Genomic DNA, 16,757 nt, shown 5'->3' on the forward strand with positions numbered 1-16,757 from the left:
ATGAATATTCTGTGATAAACAATTCAGATCTATTTCTATGCAACTTGCTATAGAAACCCTAAAGCTACTGTGCTGTATTAAACCACTGCTAGGTTCACTGGAAGGTGACAATATATCTCTTTAGCCTCCACAATTGCAGTATCTTATTACTTTATTATACAGCAGCAATAGTTGTAATAAGTCCTGCTTAAAAAGGGCAGATACCCATTATATTTGTATCCAAAGTCTTTATTGGCTAAAAGGGCTCTGCAGAGCTATGTTTTATGGGAAGTTAAGTTACTGGAAAATTTAAAATGTATTTTATTTTCAGGACAATAATCAGTTGCATTCCTACTAGAGCACAGTTATAACTGTTGGGACACATACTGCACTGTGGCTAAAGGCCTGAACCACGTCTCAGTGAACTGGGTGAAAAGCCTTAAATTAACATCAGTGAACTTTGGATCAAGGTCCTAATGAATGATTTATTCACTTGAAAGACCCTACTTAGCTTTACTTTCATCTTATTGACTTCAGTAATAGGCTTTCTTGGCACTTAGAAAGTATTTGTTATTGCAGGGTGTAAAATAACTAAATGCTTCACTTTCTCCTGCTATTAATTGTCAGGACTTTTAAGGGCTGCTGTATTTTTGTTCTTAAAGAGTTTATTATGACCATTGCAGTTTGGAATTTATAAGATACAGGTATTGTGCACATAGCATTAATGATTTTGTTTTAATTCAAAAATGTAATGTATAATTTGGTTTTAAAGCTCCTTCTTATTGACTACTAGAGAATTTATTTTCAAAGGTCTTCTAATGCAGTTAGCTGTATATATTTTTTTAATAGATGGTAAATTCTCTGGAACAGAAGACAAGGAATTATATGTACTTTAAATCTGTAATTTTACAGTTTATGGAGGTATCTGCATATATTTTCACAATTTAGAATTGAGGAATCTGAAAAAAATAATCTCTTGAAATTCTAAGCCTGTTCTGGAACCACCTCTGTACTGTGACTGTACAGAGGCACAGAGGCAGTGAGACTTGTGGTTGTGGCTAATAGTTGGTTATTGCTTTTTTTTTTTTTTTTTTTTTTTGTACCTAGGTGAAATGTCAACAAAAGTGCCAAGCATTAAACTGAAAATTGATCCTCGGGATCTGCAGATCCAGACCTTTACAGTGGAGAAATTATTGGAACCATTGATAATTCAGGTATTTTAATATTGCAAAAAATAAATTGGATAACCATGTTTAAATGTAAAATACACTGCAAATGAATTTCCAACATACAAAAAGTTTCGTATTGCAAGTAGTGGACAGGGTGGAAAAGACAAGCCTTGAAATCTGTAGGTGAGTTTCTTTATCTGAATTTTGGAAAGAATTGCATCTGCACTGAATGGATTTACAAAAATGCTTTCAGGTTTGTTGATAAAGCTTCCTTTTTAGGAGGAGCAATTTCACTGCATATTCCAGTTCTATTTCAAGTATTAACTGGTTAAATACACAGTGCTTAATGTGTTAAAGATTATCTCATTGTATCTTTTTTTTGGCATGGATTACAAGTGAGTTTTTTAGTACAATGGAAAGGACATACTTGAAGACCTGACCTCATTTTGCAAATAATGTGTATAACTATTAAAGTGTTAAAAGATCTCTGTAGCGGTATTTTTCAGGGTAAAGAACAGAAAGGATATCTATTTTGAAACTCAGGCTGTTTTGAATTTCTCTTCATTGTACTTAGAACAAAAATTTTGGGTGCTTGCATGTAATTAGTCAATTACACATAATGCAAGGATGCCTGCTTATCATTGTCCTTCAGCTTTGACAAGATGAGGTAGATCAAACTACTTATCACAGGTGTACACTGCTTACTTAGTATTCTTTTCCTGGTGCCTAGGGGTGTGTTCACATGGCAGTCTCTGCTCTGACAGTGGTTTGTGTAGGTGCAGATAGGTGCAACTTTATTCAGAATTTCCTTTCACTTGCTAATGTAAAAGAATACTTTGTTGTTTTTCAGGTTGTGAAGATGGTCAGGTATAACTGCTATGAAGTGGATTCAGTGGTTGGTTGAGCTCTTTGTGATGCCTCTTACAAGACAGTAACTTTTTTTGAATAGGTTAAGTTAACAATCAACAAATAAAACTTACTGGGAGGATGACTTCAGGTACACAGAGCAAAGCCAGATAGAGAACTGTACTCTGTAACTATTTCTGAACATGCAAAAGTTGGAGGTGTACAGCTTAATAGAAAAAAGTAAAGATGCGTCTACCAAGTTTTCAATTATTTTTCTCCATTTGCAACTTTTTTTTTGAGATAAATAACCATTTAATTATGACTGAAACTATTATTATTTTACTTTGACAGATATTAAAGGAAAAAAAAATCATACAACTCATTTGACTGCTCTTAGCCACTTATGTACGTGGTAAATTTTGTTATTCCAGGAATGCACTTCTTTTCACACACACTGCTGTGATGACATCTTTCCTTCTTTGTCTGGAGTCAGTCCTTTGCATGGTGTTTCTTTGGGCTTGCCAAAGAATGGTGACCAGATACAGGGGAACAGTCAGATTCTAATTAAAGAGGCAGCACATAATGATTGGAGGGAAGAAGAATACAGAGATGAAAGATGAGGACAATAAGATTATGAGTATGTTTGGTGTAATGGTTTATATGTTTATTTGGACTGTCATGTTGGAAAAGTCCTTTATACCAGAAGTGCTGTATGTGCACTAAAAGCTAGGAAAAGCAAAGAAGTGCCGATCATGTTTTAGTTATAAGAAAAGTTGCTTTTAAAAATAATTTATTGAAATAAGTTTCTCTTTAATAAAGTTGTATTTTCCCCATTTGAAACTTTTGCCTCTCACTAGCTCATCCAGTTTCATTCCTTTTTCATTATAATCTTTGAAATTTCTTCTCTTATTTTTGACTTCTTTTGATCTTCTTTTCTTCCCTTACTCATTTATTCCTTCTGGAAGATTCTTTTCTTCAGAAAGTAACTTTTTACTTTTTATCATTACTTCATTTCCACCTGCCTTTCATGCATTTTTTCTGTCTTTATTTATTTATTTTTGCTTGTGTATGATTGACAGTGTCTAAAACCTTAGTTAACAGTTCAGTGGTTTGTGGGAAATTGTCAAGCTGGAGCATCATAAGAGGATGGATTATAAAATCAGTTTCAGAGTACTAGGAGTAGAGGTCTTGATAGACTGCATTTTAAAACCTTCTCTTGTATATCAGTATGCCCGATGGTGCTCAAGCAGCTGCAACAGTGTGGCTTTTTTTAGAGGAGATGAAGAAATGTAAATTTTGACCTGAGTTCTGCAGGATCAAGCTGCCCTGTCATAACAAAGAGATACAGTTCTAAAACAGAACAGTTTTTTAAACTCTTCTCAAGCATCTTTAAAAGTCTTGAGTCTGCCAAAAATGGAAATACTTTGGTTCAAAGAGAATACAATTTTGATTGTCTCTTCCCCCTCCTAACCTTAATGCTTTGTTTGTTTCATAACAGGATTGTGGGAGGGAAATTTACAGATTGAGTGGAAAGTGCTGTGAAGGGCTCTGCAGAAAGAGAAACTCGTATGTTCGACATGGCGTAACTGCATTAGTATAATTCTGTGACCAACCTTACAATCTGTATTCTCATGGGGCTGTATTACTCTGTTTTCTATGTATTGCAGAAAATTTTATTTAATCCTGTCCAACTGCCCCCTCATCAGAAGGGGTTACATCTGTCTGTGGCCTTTGTTTTATTCCAGGTGCTTTAAGGACGTTAGTTTTGAAAGGATGTCTTTCAGGTAAAGTTCTCTGACAATGTGTCTGGCACATTAAAAGTGACAGTTGTCCAAATTGACATAATTCAGCTGCCAGCTGCCTTAATGTAAATTGAGTACTTGCTCAGACAAACAATTATTCCTTAATTCTGGGTTTTTATTAGAGGTTAGAGATGCACTCTGATATGGAGTAGTGTGAAGCAATCAGTAGATCATAAAGCACTTTCATTTGCATAGTTGATGTCTAATATTTGTTATGCTTCTACTAGATTTACTCACAACATATAACAATTAATATAATGGAAAATATTCTCTTGTTTTATGTCATCCTGAGGCACTGAAGTCTGTTTAATCTCTTTGCTATACTATATAATGATTACAGTTATGGCTAGGTATAAACTTCCTTCTGTAGCAAACCATATTACAAGTAAAAGTTTTGAAAGATATGACTTGATGAGAGTCGTATCACTTAATGCAGGAAACACTTTGTAACTGTCTTTGCAGTCGTTGCAAGTCTTACAAGCTGTGAATTTGACACTTATTTGGATATTGTAGCTAAAGCTCTTTCTATATATTTATTTATACACACATACTTAATATATGCATTAGGTGTGTATGCGTACATAAGCAAGTATTTGTAAGAGCTTTTCCTCCTGAAAACCTCTTGCTTCCATATCTTTATATTTTATACAAACATGAGCTAAGGAAAGTTTATGGCTGCAAGAGACAGGTACGTTTTACAAAGTATGTAGAAACATCCATGTATTTTAGAGTCTCTTGCTTCACTGATGAAAAATGGGCAAGTTGAAAGTCATTTACTCTCACCTGTCATCCACACTGACAGAAGTCTGCTCATACAGAAAACTTACACTGTTTGCTTTAGTTTTATGTGATATTTTGGTTTTGATGAGTTTTGATGATGTAATATGAGTTTTAGTTATGGTGAATTTGCTTTATGCACACTGAAAGTGATTAACCAGTATTTATTTGTATGGGCAATACTTTGGAATTGAAACAGTGAGCAGGGTTTGAAACAGTTCTGCTGTTCTCATTGGATCACTGAGTTCATGTCTTGTTTTTTTAAAATGTTTAGGGATTGTAGTTACACTGAAAATAATTTTAAATAAAAAAAGCTTATGATGTTTTAAAATAATTTTTTATTAATAGAAAAGGTGAACCAAAGCTTTTGATACCCAAGGCATTGTTTTCTTAACTACTGCTATGTTAAAAGATTGTCTATAAGGGCTGGCAGAAACTGAATATAGCATTGGAAGAACTGCTGCACAGTTCCTTAGGAATTCAGTATTTGGGATAATCATGACAAAAAATCCCACCCTTTCAGCCTAATAAATAATGGCAGTAACAGGCAACAACATCATGATTCAGCTTTGCAGCTGTGGTGGCATATGGGCTTGAAAATATCATTTAAAGCTTTGTGCTTTTAGTACAGCTCTGTTATTCCTACCAGAGATACAAAATAACCTCTGGACAATGATGTCAATTTAACCCTGGGAGACCTGCTGTAATATGGCTGTAAGAAGGTGTTAATAACCGGGAAATGCAATTGGGCATAAGCAGGATTAATGGGGGTGTTTTGTTTTGTTTGTTTGTTTAGGGTTTTTTTTTTTTCTGTAAAGATATCATTTTGACTTGGTATTCTGCCACTGCAGCACATGCTGTGTTGACAGTGGATCAAAGGGGCACACTATATTAGCTACTGTGTAGTTCCATTCTTTCTGTGTAGGATCTGCATGAATTTTTTGCATTCCTCAGTGGGATTCTGTTAGAAAATTCAGAGTAGTTGTTCTGTATTACTTACTCTCCAAGAGCCAAGAATGACCTATCAAATTTTGACTTGTATTTGAGATCAGAAGCTGCTTCTGATATTTCCTGGCAGTTCAAGATGAAGAGGGTTACAGTCAAGAGTTTTTACCTGCAGGAATCATTTTTCATATTTTTCAATTTGTTTTGTTTCCTTTCCTCCAAAAAATATGAGTGAACAGTACACAGAATGGTATTTTGCATATAAAGGAGACTACAGTAAAAGTCTGAGAAATAACATGCATTTTCTGGGAATGGTTATTGAATAATCAAGACACAAAGTCTTTTACTTGATGTATTTCTGGGGCAATATCTAATTTTTTACAGTGTTTTATGTCTTCCTTGTTGGAAGTATCAGCCTATACTCTCTTTAACTACTTTAAAAAATATGATAATGGAAACTGCATTAAATGCTCTAGAACTAATTTTAAAGGGTTTGTAAAAATAAAAGATATTAAGATTGTTATCCACAGTGCATTCTGTATCAGCTGGCTGATTTATGTGCAATACATAATTTCATTTACTTTCTTTGAGCCAGAGTCAGGAAGATACCCAAGCCCTCTTCAACAATCTGAGCTAGAGTTATTTATGTTACTGTCTCCCTTCTGACATGCCCAAGCATCGATGTCAAGTGGCTGATCCTTTTTCCCTCACAATTCTACATGAATGATGTAGGGGTCAGGGCTTTTGTCTGTCAGAGGTGTGTTTATAGAAATGCTTCCCAGAGGATGTTTGTCAGTTACTTTTAAAAGTACTGATTGATGAAAAAGATCTAGAGGTGAGGCAGGACACAGCTAGCACACATTTACCCGTGAATGGCGCACTTTTTCATAGAGCAACTCAAACCACAAGCTGTACTGCAGCTATTTTAAAGTATATTTTAAAAGTATAATTAAAAATTATAAATTATTATAATTAAAAAGTATAATATATATTTATAAATATATTTTAAAATACCTATGTAGAACTTGTATTTTAAAATCTTTTAAGATTCTTTCCTTAGCATGGCAGCTCTAGCAAAGCCCTAGAGACCGGTCTGTTAGAAACATTCTGTTGGAATGTGGGGGCTGTGCTCAGATGATAAGGAATGTGGAGTAGGATGCTATATAAAAATACGTTCATGCATGTTGAAGTGCATTGTTAAAAAACGTAATTTGAACAAAGCTGCAGTAAACCTACATTTTGGATAAAATTATGTGCAATTATAATGTTGAGAGCCCCGTGAGAATTCTGAGGTGCTGAGTTCTGACCATGGCAATCCTCCTTTATAAGAGAAGAAAGCATTTTGAAATGTGTCTGTACTCATTTGAAGTATTTACTTCTGAGATGGCTTGGGAGATGGAAAAATTCAGCACTGATTATAATTCCTGCCTTGGCTGAAGCTTCCTTAGATAGCAGTAGTAATTTTTTTCATCATGAAGAAATTTTAAAATAAGCCGTGTCAGGAATTTGCATCAGGGTTAATGTGACAGTGAGATTTCTATTGACTTTGCTTTGATCATACAGAAAGAACACAAATATGAGGCATGTTATGTAAAATTATCTGTCAGATTCAATTCAGTAGTTTTGCCCATTCTCAGTATGTATGCTGAGCTTGCCTGTCTCTCTCTAAATCGGGGGAACAGCACTGCTTATTCTTAAGTATATTTGATTTTTTTAAAATCTGAGAACTATAATAGGTGAATTTATATTGAACTTACACCTCTATTGTCTTTTTTGTTTCTTTTAAATGTAGGTTACAACACTAGTGAACTGTCCACAGAATCCTTCTAGTAAGAAAAAGGGCCGTTCCAAAAGAGCTCGTGTCTTGCTAGCTTCTGTGGAAGAAGCCACATGGAATCTGTTGGACAAGGGGGAAAAAATTGCCAAGGAAGCAATTGTGTTTAAAGAAGAACTTCATTCAGCACTTGCTGATGTCCAGAAAGAGAGTAAGTATCTGAAAACTAATTTAGGCACCACAAGGAATTAGTTTAACCATGTAACACTGCTATCAAAATGATCTAGGATATCCATTAGAAATATATTATGATGTACAAATGTCTGAACTTTGAGTTGTCTAATTGTATGTTCTCATATGCCACTTGTAAGGAGGTAAAGTGTGCAAGCTGGACCCCATTGTGGAAAAACATTCCAAGTAAGACAGGTTGCACCTTGTTAATTTTAGTGGCTGTTAAGCACAAGCTTAAGTTTATGCATGTTTTAATGCTCTTGAAAAGACCTATTTACCTGTATCTGGGTTTAAGGCCTTTTAGTCAAAAATTTAAAACCAGAAATCTTCCCTGTGCCTTAAGGACTGTGTGTTAGCTGCTTAAATTGGGTCTTTATATCACCCTGCTGTTACTAAAGTTGCAACTGAATGAGGTTGGGGTTTTTTTCTGTTGGTTTTTTATGTTTGTTTCGTTGGGTTTTTTTGTCATCTTTGATGTACAACAGGGGCAGTTTCTGAGTCTCTGTTGTTGTTCAGGGTAATGATTACTAGCTATTGGCTTCCTCTGAATCCAGAAGTGGCTGCATTTTAGATATATGCGTATGGTGTCTGAGATACCTTAAGGTCTTTTGTGATTGAAAGCGTTATGACCAGCAAGTGTCATTGTTATCTGTCACACTGATCAGCTGAAGCTTTTAAAAAAATCATTAATTTTGGAATACTCTTAAAGTTCGCCCATCCATTCCAGGCAGATAACACGAGAATAAAATGCATAGTTTTATATTGATTTTTATATAAAAATATTTCACATTTTCTATTTATTTATTTATTCTCAGCCAAGACCAGAGATAACTACAAAAATAAAACATAAAGTATACTATCTATACTTTTAAGAAGTTGGTGGACAACTGTAAAATAAATAGCAGTTTGATAATTTTGCAGATATTTTTAGTCTTTTGAAGCTGTGTATCATTTTTGATTTGTGGTATGCTGCATTATATGTAACTTTATTGCCTGTTATTCAAGTCACATTCTGCTGCTGTTAAATGCCTCATGTTATTTACTTCAAGCTCTTTGAAAGGATGTGGATCATAAACTGTGCTTGTATGTGGTCACCTGCCATGCATGTCATAGCATATAGTGTTTAATCTTCTGTGGGCATACTTTTGTGGTGACTAGCAGCTATGTTTATTAACATACTCTTAAATAAGTTATGAATTTTCGCATGTGACTACAGCTTGTATTTTCACTCAGATGTGAGCCAAGCTATCATTCCCAGAATTGCATACCATCTGGAAATAATAAATACTCTCTCACCAATTCTTGCATTTTCGCTTGTGTCACTCAGCTTGTTGAGTTGAATCTGTAACATGAGTATTAAATTATTTTCTTTTGAATGTCATTTGCTAGTGTGAAAATGCTGCTTTGATACTTTTGGAGCTCGTTAATAGGGATTCCTTTCAGAGGAGTGATAGGCTTTTTCCAAGATGCTGCCGTTAATCTTGCTTATAATAACGTTTTGGGGAAGAAAGGGGCAAAATAGGATGAAGTGAACAGTGAAGGTAAGATAAATAGAAGACTTGTCATATTTAATTCGTCTGATGCATTAGTGACTCATCTGATGTCTTCAGAAATGGGGCCATGGCTATGGCTTTGCTGACTACAGTTCAGTCTTGACAAACGCTGTCAGTAGATGGTCTCTCAAACTCATTTGAGTTCTGTTAGTGACACCTAAAAGGAGGTGTTGCTATAATGGGTGGCAGGCATGTTCCCTGAATGGATCTAGTTTCTGCTTCTTTTGACATCTGCAAAGTTTTATTGAAGATTTATAGTCTTGGAGCTGATCATTTTAATATAGAGGGCCTCCACATTTTAATTTGAGCTTCCTCTTGAGAAAGGAAGCGCAAATGGTTATGGAATAAGGGGTGTTCTGGGTTCAGCAGTAGCAGTCATTTTTCTCTGTGGTCCTGAGACACCTTCAGCAAACAGTGGCCTCTCCTTGCAGCCAGTATGATGATGATATCAAGCTTAAAGGCTTCCTACTGCTGGAGAGAGAAGATATAGGAGGTACACGCCATGGGCCACTCTATGGTTTTACCTGTGGGATCACAGAGAAAACATGAGAAAGTGGGATGGAAAACCTACCTCAGCTCTGGAGATAAAGTACTGGCCACTTTCCTCTGTCTTCAAAGCAGCAATACCAAAAGCCCATTGGCCTTCACCACCAGGTTCTGTACCCAGGCAGCGATATCTTGCTGCAGTGCAGCAGCCCAGATGGGCTTACCTCTGTGTTGTCAGTTGCTCTCCTCTTCAGCACACATCACCTCCTCCTCTGGTGACATTCCAAAGTCTTTGCTCTCTGGCCCCCAAGCTGAAAGTCAAAAACACAGCACATTTTTCAATATACCATTGCTTTTGTCTCATATATATATATATATATGTGTACATCCACACACACACAAGCATTGGCTGTTTTCCCCGAAAATCAAATGCCTTTGAGGTACACATTGGACTTCCCCATCTTTCCTCATTACCTCCATGGCCAATCTCCATCCACATCTTGATTCACCGTCTTCTGGAATTCTACTGACTGAATCATCAGGCAGACTTCTGGATGGTAGACTGTGTGCATCACCTAGAAATGCTATGTTTTCCTGTTCATCTGGTTCGGTGAAGCTTTGTTAGATGTACTCATGTTCACATTTTTATTCTAAAGTAGTGTAATAAACCCAAATGCAAGCATTTTGAAAAATTCTTGCTGCCAGATTTCAAAAAATTGCCTTCTGACTCATAATGTGCTGTGAATTAATGATAAAATAACTGACTTCTACACAAAGAAGTAAGAAGCAAGGCCGAAGGAGGTTGTGAATGCTCCATCCCTGGTGGCGTTCAAGGCCAGGTTGGACGGAGTCTTGGGTCACATGGTTTAGTGCAAGGTCTCCCTGCACATGGCAGAGGGGTTGGAACTAGATGATCTTAAGGTCCTTTCCAAACCTAACTATTCTATGATTCTGTGGTTCTAAGCATTGTTCAAACATGAATGCTTCTGATGCTATATATCAGCCTATAACTGATGTCCCAATTCTGATATTGAATCAATTTAAGACAAACGATGTAGTTTGTGTAGGGAAACGTTCTCTTAGGAATTTGCATTAAAGTCTAAGCATTATACATAGGGTAGTGATTTTTTGCATTTATGTCAAGGTGTGGTTGCTTATAGATTTCGAACAGCTGTACAGGCAGAGCTAAAATGTTTGGTATTTATTGCCATTGCCTACTGACTATATATGGTCAGAATCACAACACTTGTTGTCTGAGTTGTTTCTGCCTATTGTCATGTCAATGTTCCATGTGTTTAGCTGTTATCAGGCCCAAGCGTGTTCCTAGATAAGCCTTTCATCACACATAACAGTGAATTCAAAGCAAGTTACTTGTTGGAGTTACATTTTGAGCCTTCAGTTACCCTTTAAAAGGAAATCAGGAAAAAAAAAAAAGAAAAAAAAGGTATTTCAGATGTCCATATTTAATGTCTCTTGGCATTAAACAGGGGAGACAAGACTTTGATGGCATAGAAGAAACTACCATTCACTGGCAAGATGGGGAGTGTACTGTAAGGATATTTACTACAGGAAGGGGATAGTGATCTCTTGTATTATACTATATTCGTATTTGTCCCCCCAAAAAGTCTTAAAAATAAGCTAAGTTTTCTTATCCTGCGTAGAGGTACATGCGTATGGTCTGCATCAAAGGGACTTTCATTTTGGGAGTCAGAATTTAGATAATCAAGTGGCTCAAAATAACCTGTCCTGTACACCCTTTTAATCAAACTAAGAACAGATCCCTTGTAAAAAAGCTTCTGACATCATCATCAGATCAGATGTTCCTGAGTGGGAAAGGGGGAATGAAGAGATGGGTATAAGGTATGAAAGGGGTGTGTGGTGGCTCTGGTTACACATTAGAAAGAACTGTATGACATGTGGAAGTGGAACTTCCTGGAATGCAGTTCTGAAATAACTGCAGTGCAACAGAATACAGTGGTATCTGAGTGGGTAAGGGATTGTGTGGCAGAAGAAAAATGTCCTTTAATATCTACAGAAAGCTGTTGTGAGAATCTGAGTTATTATGGTGTTGAATATTGGGAACATGCAGAAGGAATCAATCTGCTTTGCCCTGACACAGTGTCACTTACAGCTGGCTGGCTGAAGCAGGATCCTTTATTTGCTGTAGCAGATTGGAGATGGTATTTGTGGGAGCAGAACAGATGATTATGCCAGTTACTAGTATTGCTTAATCTCTTGTTTTATGGAAAGGGTAGGTTATTTTGTGTTCTAATGTGACATTGATTCCCAGCCTTCTCTGATAGTGATTCTGCTTATGTGTTAGTTCATGCCTAAGGAAATTGAATTTGCAAATAGTAGTGTAAATCAATTTGTAAGTTTTCTATTCTTAGTATAAGCCATTGAGATTCTGCCCCCCCCCCCCCCCCCCCAGTTTTCTATCAAGTTTGAGAATAGGACATTTAAAATCCTCTCTTTTTACTGACTCTGGAAAGTCCCTCCCTCCACTAGTCAATTAGCTCCTTTTTACAACTGTATTTCTCTGGAACTGTAAATCCACTAGCCTCTAAGGGTGCAGTTCAGAGGAGTGGACTTTCTTGGCAACAATACCTCCTTGTGGGAGGATACAAGAATGGCATAAATTCACTGCATTCCATGTGGATTTCACATTGTTGCTGTTAAAAATAAAAATGAGAGGAGAAAACGAGATGTAAAAACAAATGGAAATGTGGTCCTTAAATGGGATTTAGTAGAAGAAAGAAAATCTATTCAAAGAAATAAAAGAAGAAGGCATAATTCTGATGGTCTTGCGTGAACCAATAAAGAACATTTAGCTGCTGTCAGAGTGTGATGTTGAACACTATCTCTAAGTGGTGCTCACTGACTGCAGTTGGTGTTCCTGCAAGTGTCTGTGTAGACAGATTGCCTGCAATCGGCCAGCAGCCCAGCAGACGTGTGTGCCTTTTGTCAGCTATTTACCAACAGCAAATTTACCAACAGGCTTACAGTTGACTTTGTTTTCAAAGGAATTGCAGTGACAGTTTTTGGATATTTTTGATGCTGGATATAGTGTGTGGATCCTCTAACTTTTTTAAAAATTACTTGGGAACTGTGTTTCTATCTTTCCCTATACCTGAGCATAGGTTTTCTTTATTTTTTTTTTTTTTTTTTTTTTTTTGTTTTGTTTTGTTTTTGTGGGTTTTTTTGTTTTTGTTTTTTTTTTGTTTGTTTTTGTTTATCCTTTTGTGTATGTGCATGTGTAATTAGTGGGCATTTGACAGTGGCAGTAGCTGGCAGTAGCTGTTCAGCTAATGGTAATAACTCCATTTACTTTGGGGGTCATCCATCTGTGTGTTGTGTGTTCTGAATAGAATCTTGGAAGTATCTGTCTTCCAATGATTATGTAGTTATGATATATCCTGACTTTGGTACTTTGAATTACTTCTCATTTGAATGTCTAGAATAATTGAAATACTATGAATCCTCCCATCTTTCTGCTTCCCTATTTGTGTGCCACTAAAAGGGCACTGTTTTTCATGTTTAACTGTTTGTGACATATAATTATGGAAGAACATCCACTTGATGAGAATTACAGTAAAATGGATAAAATTGCATCAACCTGTCATGCTGTGTAATCCATTTAAAGGCAGCTCTAACATCATGTTGTTGTTGGAGCTGTAATTTTCTACTGCTTGTACTCATAGCTCCTGTCTGCCTAGCCTGGATCTTGTACCTCTGTTTTAGGGTCATGATTTTATAGTTGTTCATCCAGCCATCGCAGCTTATGTCCAGCTTCTTTCTAAGGGATTGGTCATATTTACATCCTTCTGGCTTGTCCTTGCTCACACACTCAATCACGGAAGCGCTGAGGTTGAAAGGGGTCTCAGAAGGTCATATGGTCCAATTGCCCATCTCAGGCAGGGCCAACAGTCTGCCCAGAACCATGTCCAGTCAGCTTCTGAGTATCGCCAAGGATGGAGACTCCACAACCTTCCTAGTCAGCCTGTACCACTGCTAAGTCACTCTTACAGTGGAAAAAATACTTTTCTGACGTTCAGCCAGAACCTCCTGTGTGTCAGTTTGCGCCCATTGCCCCTTGCCCTGTCGTGGGTACCACTGAGAACAGTCTGTCTCCATCTTCTCTGCAGCCTCCTTTCAGGTATTTATATATGCTAATATAAGATCCCTCTGAGCTTTCTCTTTTCCACCCTGAACAGTCCTCAGCTCTTTTGGCCTTTCCTCATACGGGAAGTGCTCTAGTCCCTTAATCATATTTGTGGCTCAAGTACCCAGAAAATACCAGCATTGAAATGGTATTATTTTCAGGATTTAGGACTATTTGAGGTTTCAGAATTTCTCAGGTGCTTGAAGGACACCATATGGATTATATGGCTGTTTTCTTCCAGAAGGCACAATAGCCTTCAACAACGTTGACTTCTGGAAGGCACATGCAGTTCTCTGGGCTCACCATTCACTCCTGTCTGGCTTCTCACAACTGAGTACTTCAACTTCTTCCACTCCCAACCAGTTCCTTTCAAATCTGTAGCTCTGCTTTACAGGCCAGTTTTGTTTGGACCCCTTTATTGTTTGGACCCTTTTTATTGTGTGCAAAGAGACTAGTAGCAGGAGCTACTGAACTTAAAAAATAAAAAGTAGTTGGTTATTGGCTAATGCATTCAGTAGACAGCTAAGACTGAGTGACTGAGCAAAGTGTTAATGTATTTATTACCCCAGTAATGGGAAGACGGTTGTCAGTCACATGGGAAAATGTTGGCCTTTGTTGCTGCTTTGGAGCTGTGGCTCAGTCTTGCAAAGTTATCTTGCATGTTCCTAGGTCTTTTTGCCTAAGGTTTATAACTTCTCATTTCAGTGTTGTTTTTTTTTTTTTTTTTTTTTTTTTCTTGGATTCTTTGACTGCTGATTGCTTCTATTCATGAAAGAAATGAAAGGGCGAGGATTTTAGATTTATGGTAGTATGTATGCATTGTATTTCCCATGTCCTTATTAAGGCACAAGGAAATTCCAGAGTTAGTATCTTAAAATCATACTAAAGCTTCCCAAATTGCTATTAATTTATTAACATTTGTAATAGTCACCTTCAGAATTACATCTAAAGATATGTATGCATGTTAGCAGGATTTACTCTCTCACTGGGCTCAAATCAGTGATTTGAAACTTCTAGTACTGAAAAGGGTACTCATCTGGAGAGGTGTTTCTGTCCATTGCAGATAGGGAACCTTAAACATCAGTCATTCTGATTAATATTTGATATTTTTTTAATTTCCTGTAGTTTTATTTGTTGTGATATGCTCAGCTGTGGTGCATTATCTCACCAACTACTAGAGAAAAGTTCAAACTTGCTGTCCCAAGCACAAGAAATTGGTATTTTTTATTTTCAGTAGCTTATGATGTCGCAGGTGCTAGAACCTGATCTCAGTTTGGTATGATTTTTATTTATAGAGTTTGCTAAGCATGTACTTAAGATACATGATTTTCACAAAAACTTTAACAAATCCAAGAGGGAACCAAACAGCACTATTAAAGATGGGTGTTTATTGGAAAACAGATGAGTTTCAGCATGTTGGAACTATCCAGTGTTCTGAGAATCAGGCCAGTATTATCTCAGATGCTTGTATAAGGACTCTGAAGTAATTAGGAGGTTTATTTCTGTAGCCTTTGCTCAGTATTTGTCTCAAATGCAGTTTCTATTAAGAACAGTAAAACTTGTTTTATCTCTGAGTCTTGAGAAATGAAGTCACACATAGAACCAGTCAGGCAAACTGGTGCAGTTGAATAGTTCTCATTTAATTCTGATTGAGGGAGCACATGGAAGTCTATATCTATGTAATTACAGGAAATCCCTTATTTTTGTATGTATATCTATAAATTTGCAGTAGTTACTGATTAGTACATGATTTGTACAAAGTACATACGATGATGTTTCCTAATTTTAGCACAGCTGAAACTATTGATTTTTTGTGACTTTTGATCAATCTATCTTTGGTTTCCAAGCTGTTATATAGAGTTTAATGGGTCAAATGTTCAAAAGTTTAATGGTGGTTTTTTTTTTTTTTTAATCAGTTTGTGCTGAAAACAAGACTTTTCCAGTGCTGTTCTGCATAGAGTGATTTCTGTCAAGGTTGCGCCATCACTAGCAAAGCTCTGCAGGTGATAATAGACTTCAAAATGCTTTTGGAAATGTAGGATGGCATTTTTTTTTCTCAGTCTAGGTGTCACACTGCTGAAAGGAAACTTGGGTGTTTGTCATTGTTCTCGCTGTTAAATTTCATTTGCAAAACTTCATGTTTCACAGCAATATATTGTCGACTGGCACTGTTACTAGCTCCACTGCATGGACTTCACATATTTTATGTCAGTCCTGTGTTCAAGTGTATGAGATTTTCATTCCATTAACTTATACTTATGATGAGAAAACTTGATTCCCTTCTGTAACCAGGAATTATTTAATAGCAAGGTCAGCAAAGTACATAGTAATATAAAAAGCAGTGACTGGAAAAGTTTAACAAAGCATTCCTGGCCTCATTGTGTACAGTGAAGAGCAACAGTGTGATTGCCAAAGGAATTATTTCAGAATTAAATGATTCAGAAGAGCAGGAAGGGGGCATAATTCAAAATGTGGAACATTCTGCATGATCTGTAATAATTGACCTTCATTTCAAGGCATGGCAACCTCGCTGTTGTGATATAGTCTAAGGGAATTTATGTCTTCATTTTGCAGGTCAAGCCTTAAAGGTATCAGCAGAGGCATTTACCAGTGATCCCTGCTATCTGCCTAAGAGGCAAGCTGTTGTCCAAGCAGCACGATGTCTGCTTACAGCTGTCACAAGGCTTCTAGTTCTGGCGGACATGGTTGATGTGGCATACTTACTGGAACATTTAACTGTGGTGAGTAGAATTTGACTTAACTTGGGCTCCCTTTAGCCAGAGAAGTGTCTGTTCATTGTTCTTTCTGCATTTAAAATTCTTTTTTTTTGTGCCTGGGTGTTGCAGATCTCATGCACATAACGCTTTGGCAATTGGTAGAACTATAGATTCTAGATGAGATTTGTAGAACATACCAAAAAACCTGAAGTCTTCTAACTGAACATATCTGAACTGGGGAAATGAATGGTTATCCATACAGTTATATTTTAAGTTCCTTTGATTTCTTATTTCCTATTTTATTACTTGTATTGCT

The 16,757-nt window shown here is 36.7% G+C and overlaps 1 protein-coding gene across 1 annotated transcript in view; it reads left to right on the forward strand.

The window, feature by feature from the left end:
- Positions 1-686: 686 nt before the first annotated feature.
- The window catches only part of CTNNA3 (catenin alpha 3), a gene marked incomplete at its 3' end in the record, with an annotated part of 502,263 nt that continues 486,192 nt past the window's right edge, over positions 687-16,757 (forward strand). The window contains exons 1-3 of the mRNA XM_080620404.1: positions 687-1,193; positions 7,311-7,503; positions 16,299-16,465. Coding sequence (XP_080476530.1) covers positions 1,092-1,193; positions 7,311-7,503; positions 16,299-16,465 — 462 coding nt within the window. The 5' untranslated portion in view covers positions 687-1,091. The remainder of the gene's footprint in view (positions 1,194-7,310; positions 7,504-16,298; positions 16,466-16,757) is intronic.

The sequence above is a fragment of the Psittacula echo genome (genome assembly GCF_963264785.1).
Source record: "Psittacula echo genome assembly, chromosome: 6".
Lineage (NCBI taxonomy): Eukaryota > Metazoa > Chordata > Aves > Psittaciformes > Psittacidae > Psittacula > Psittacula echo.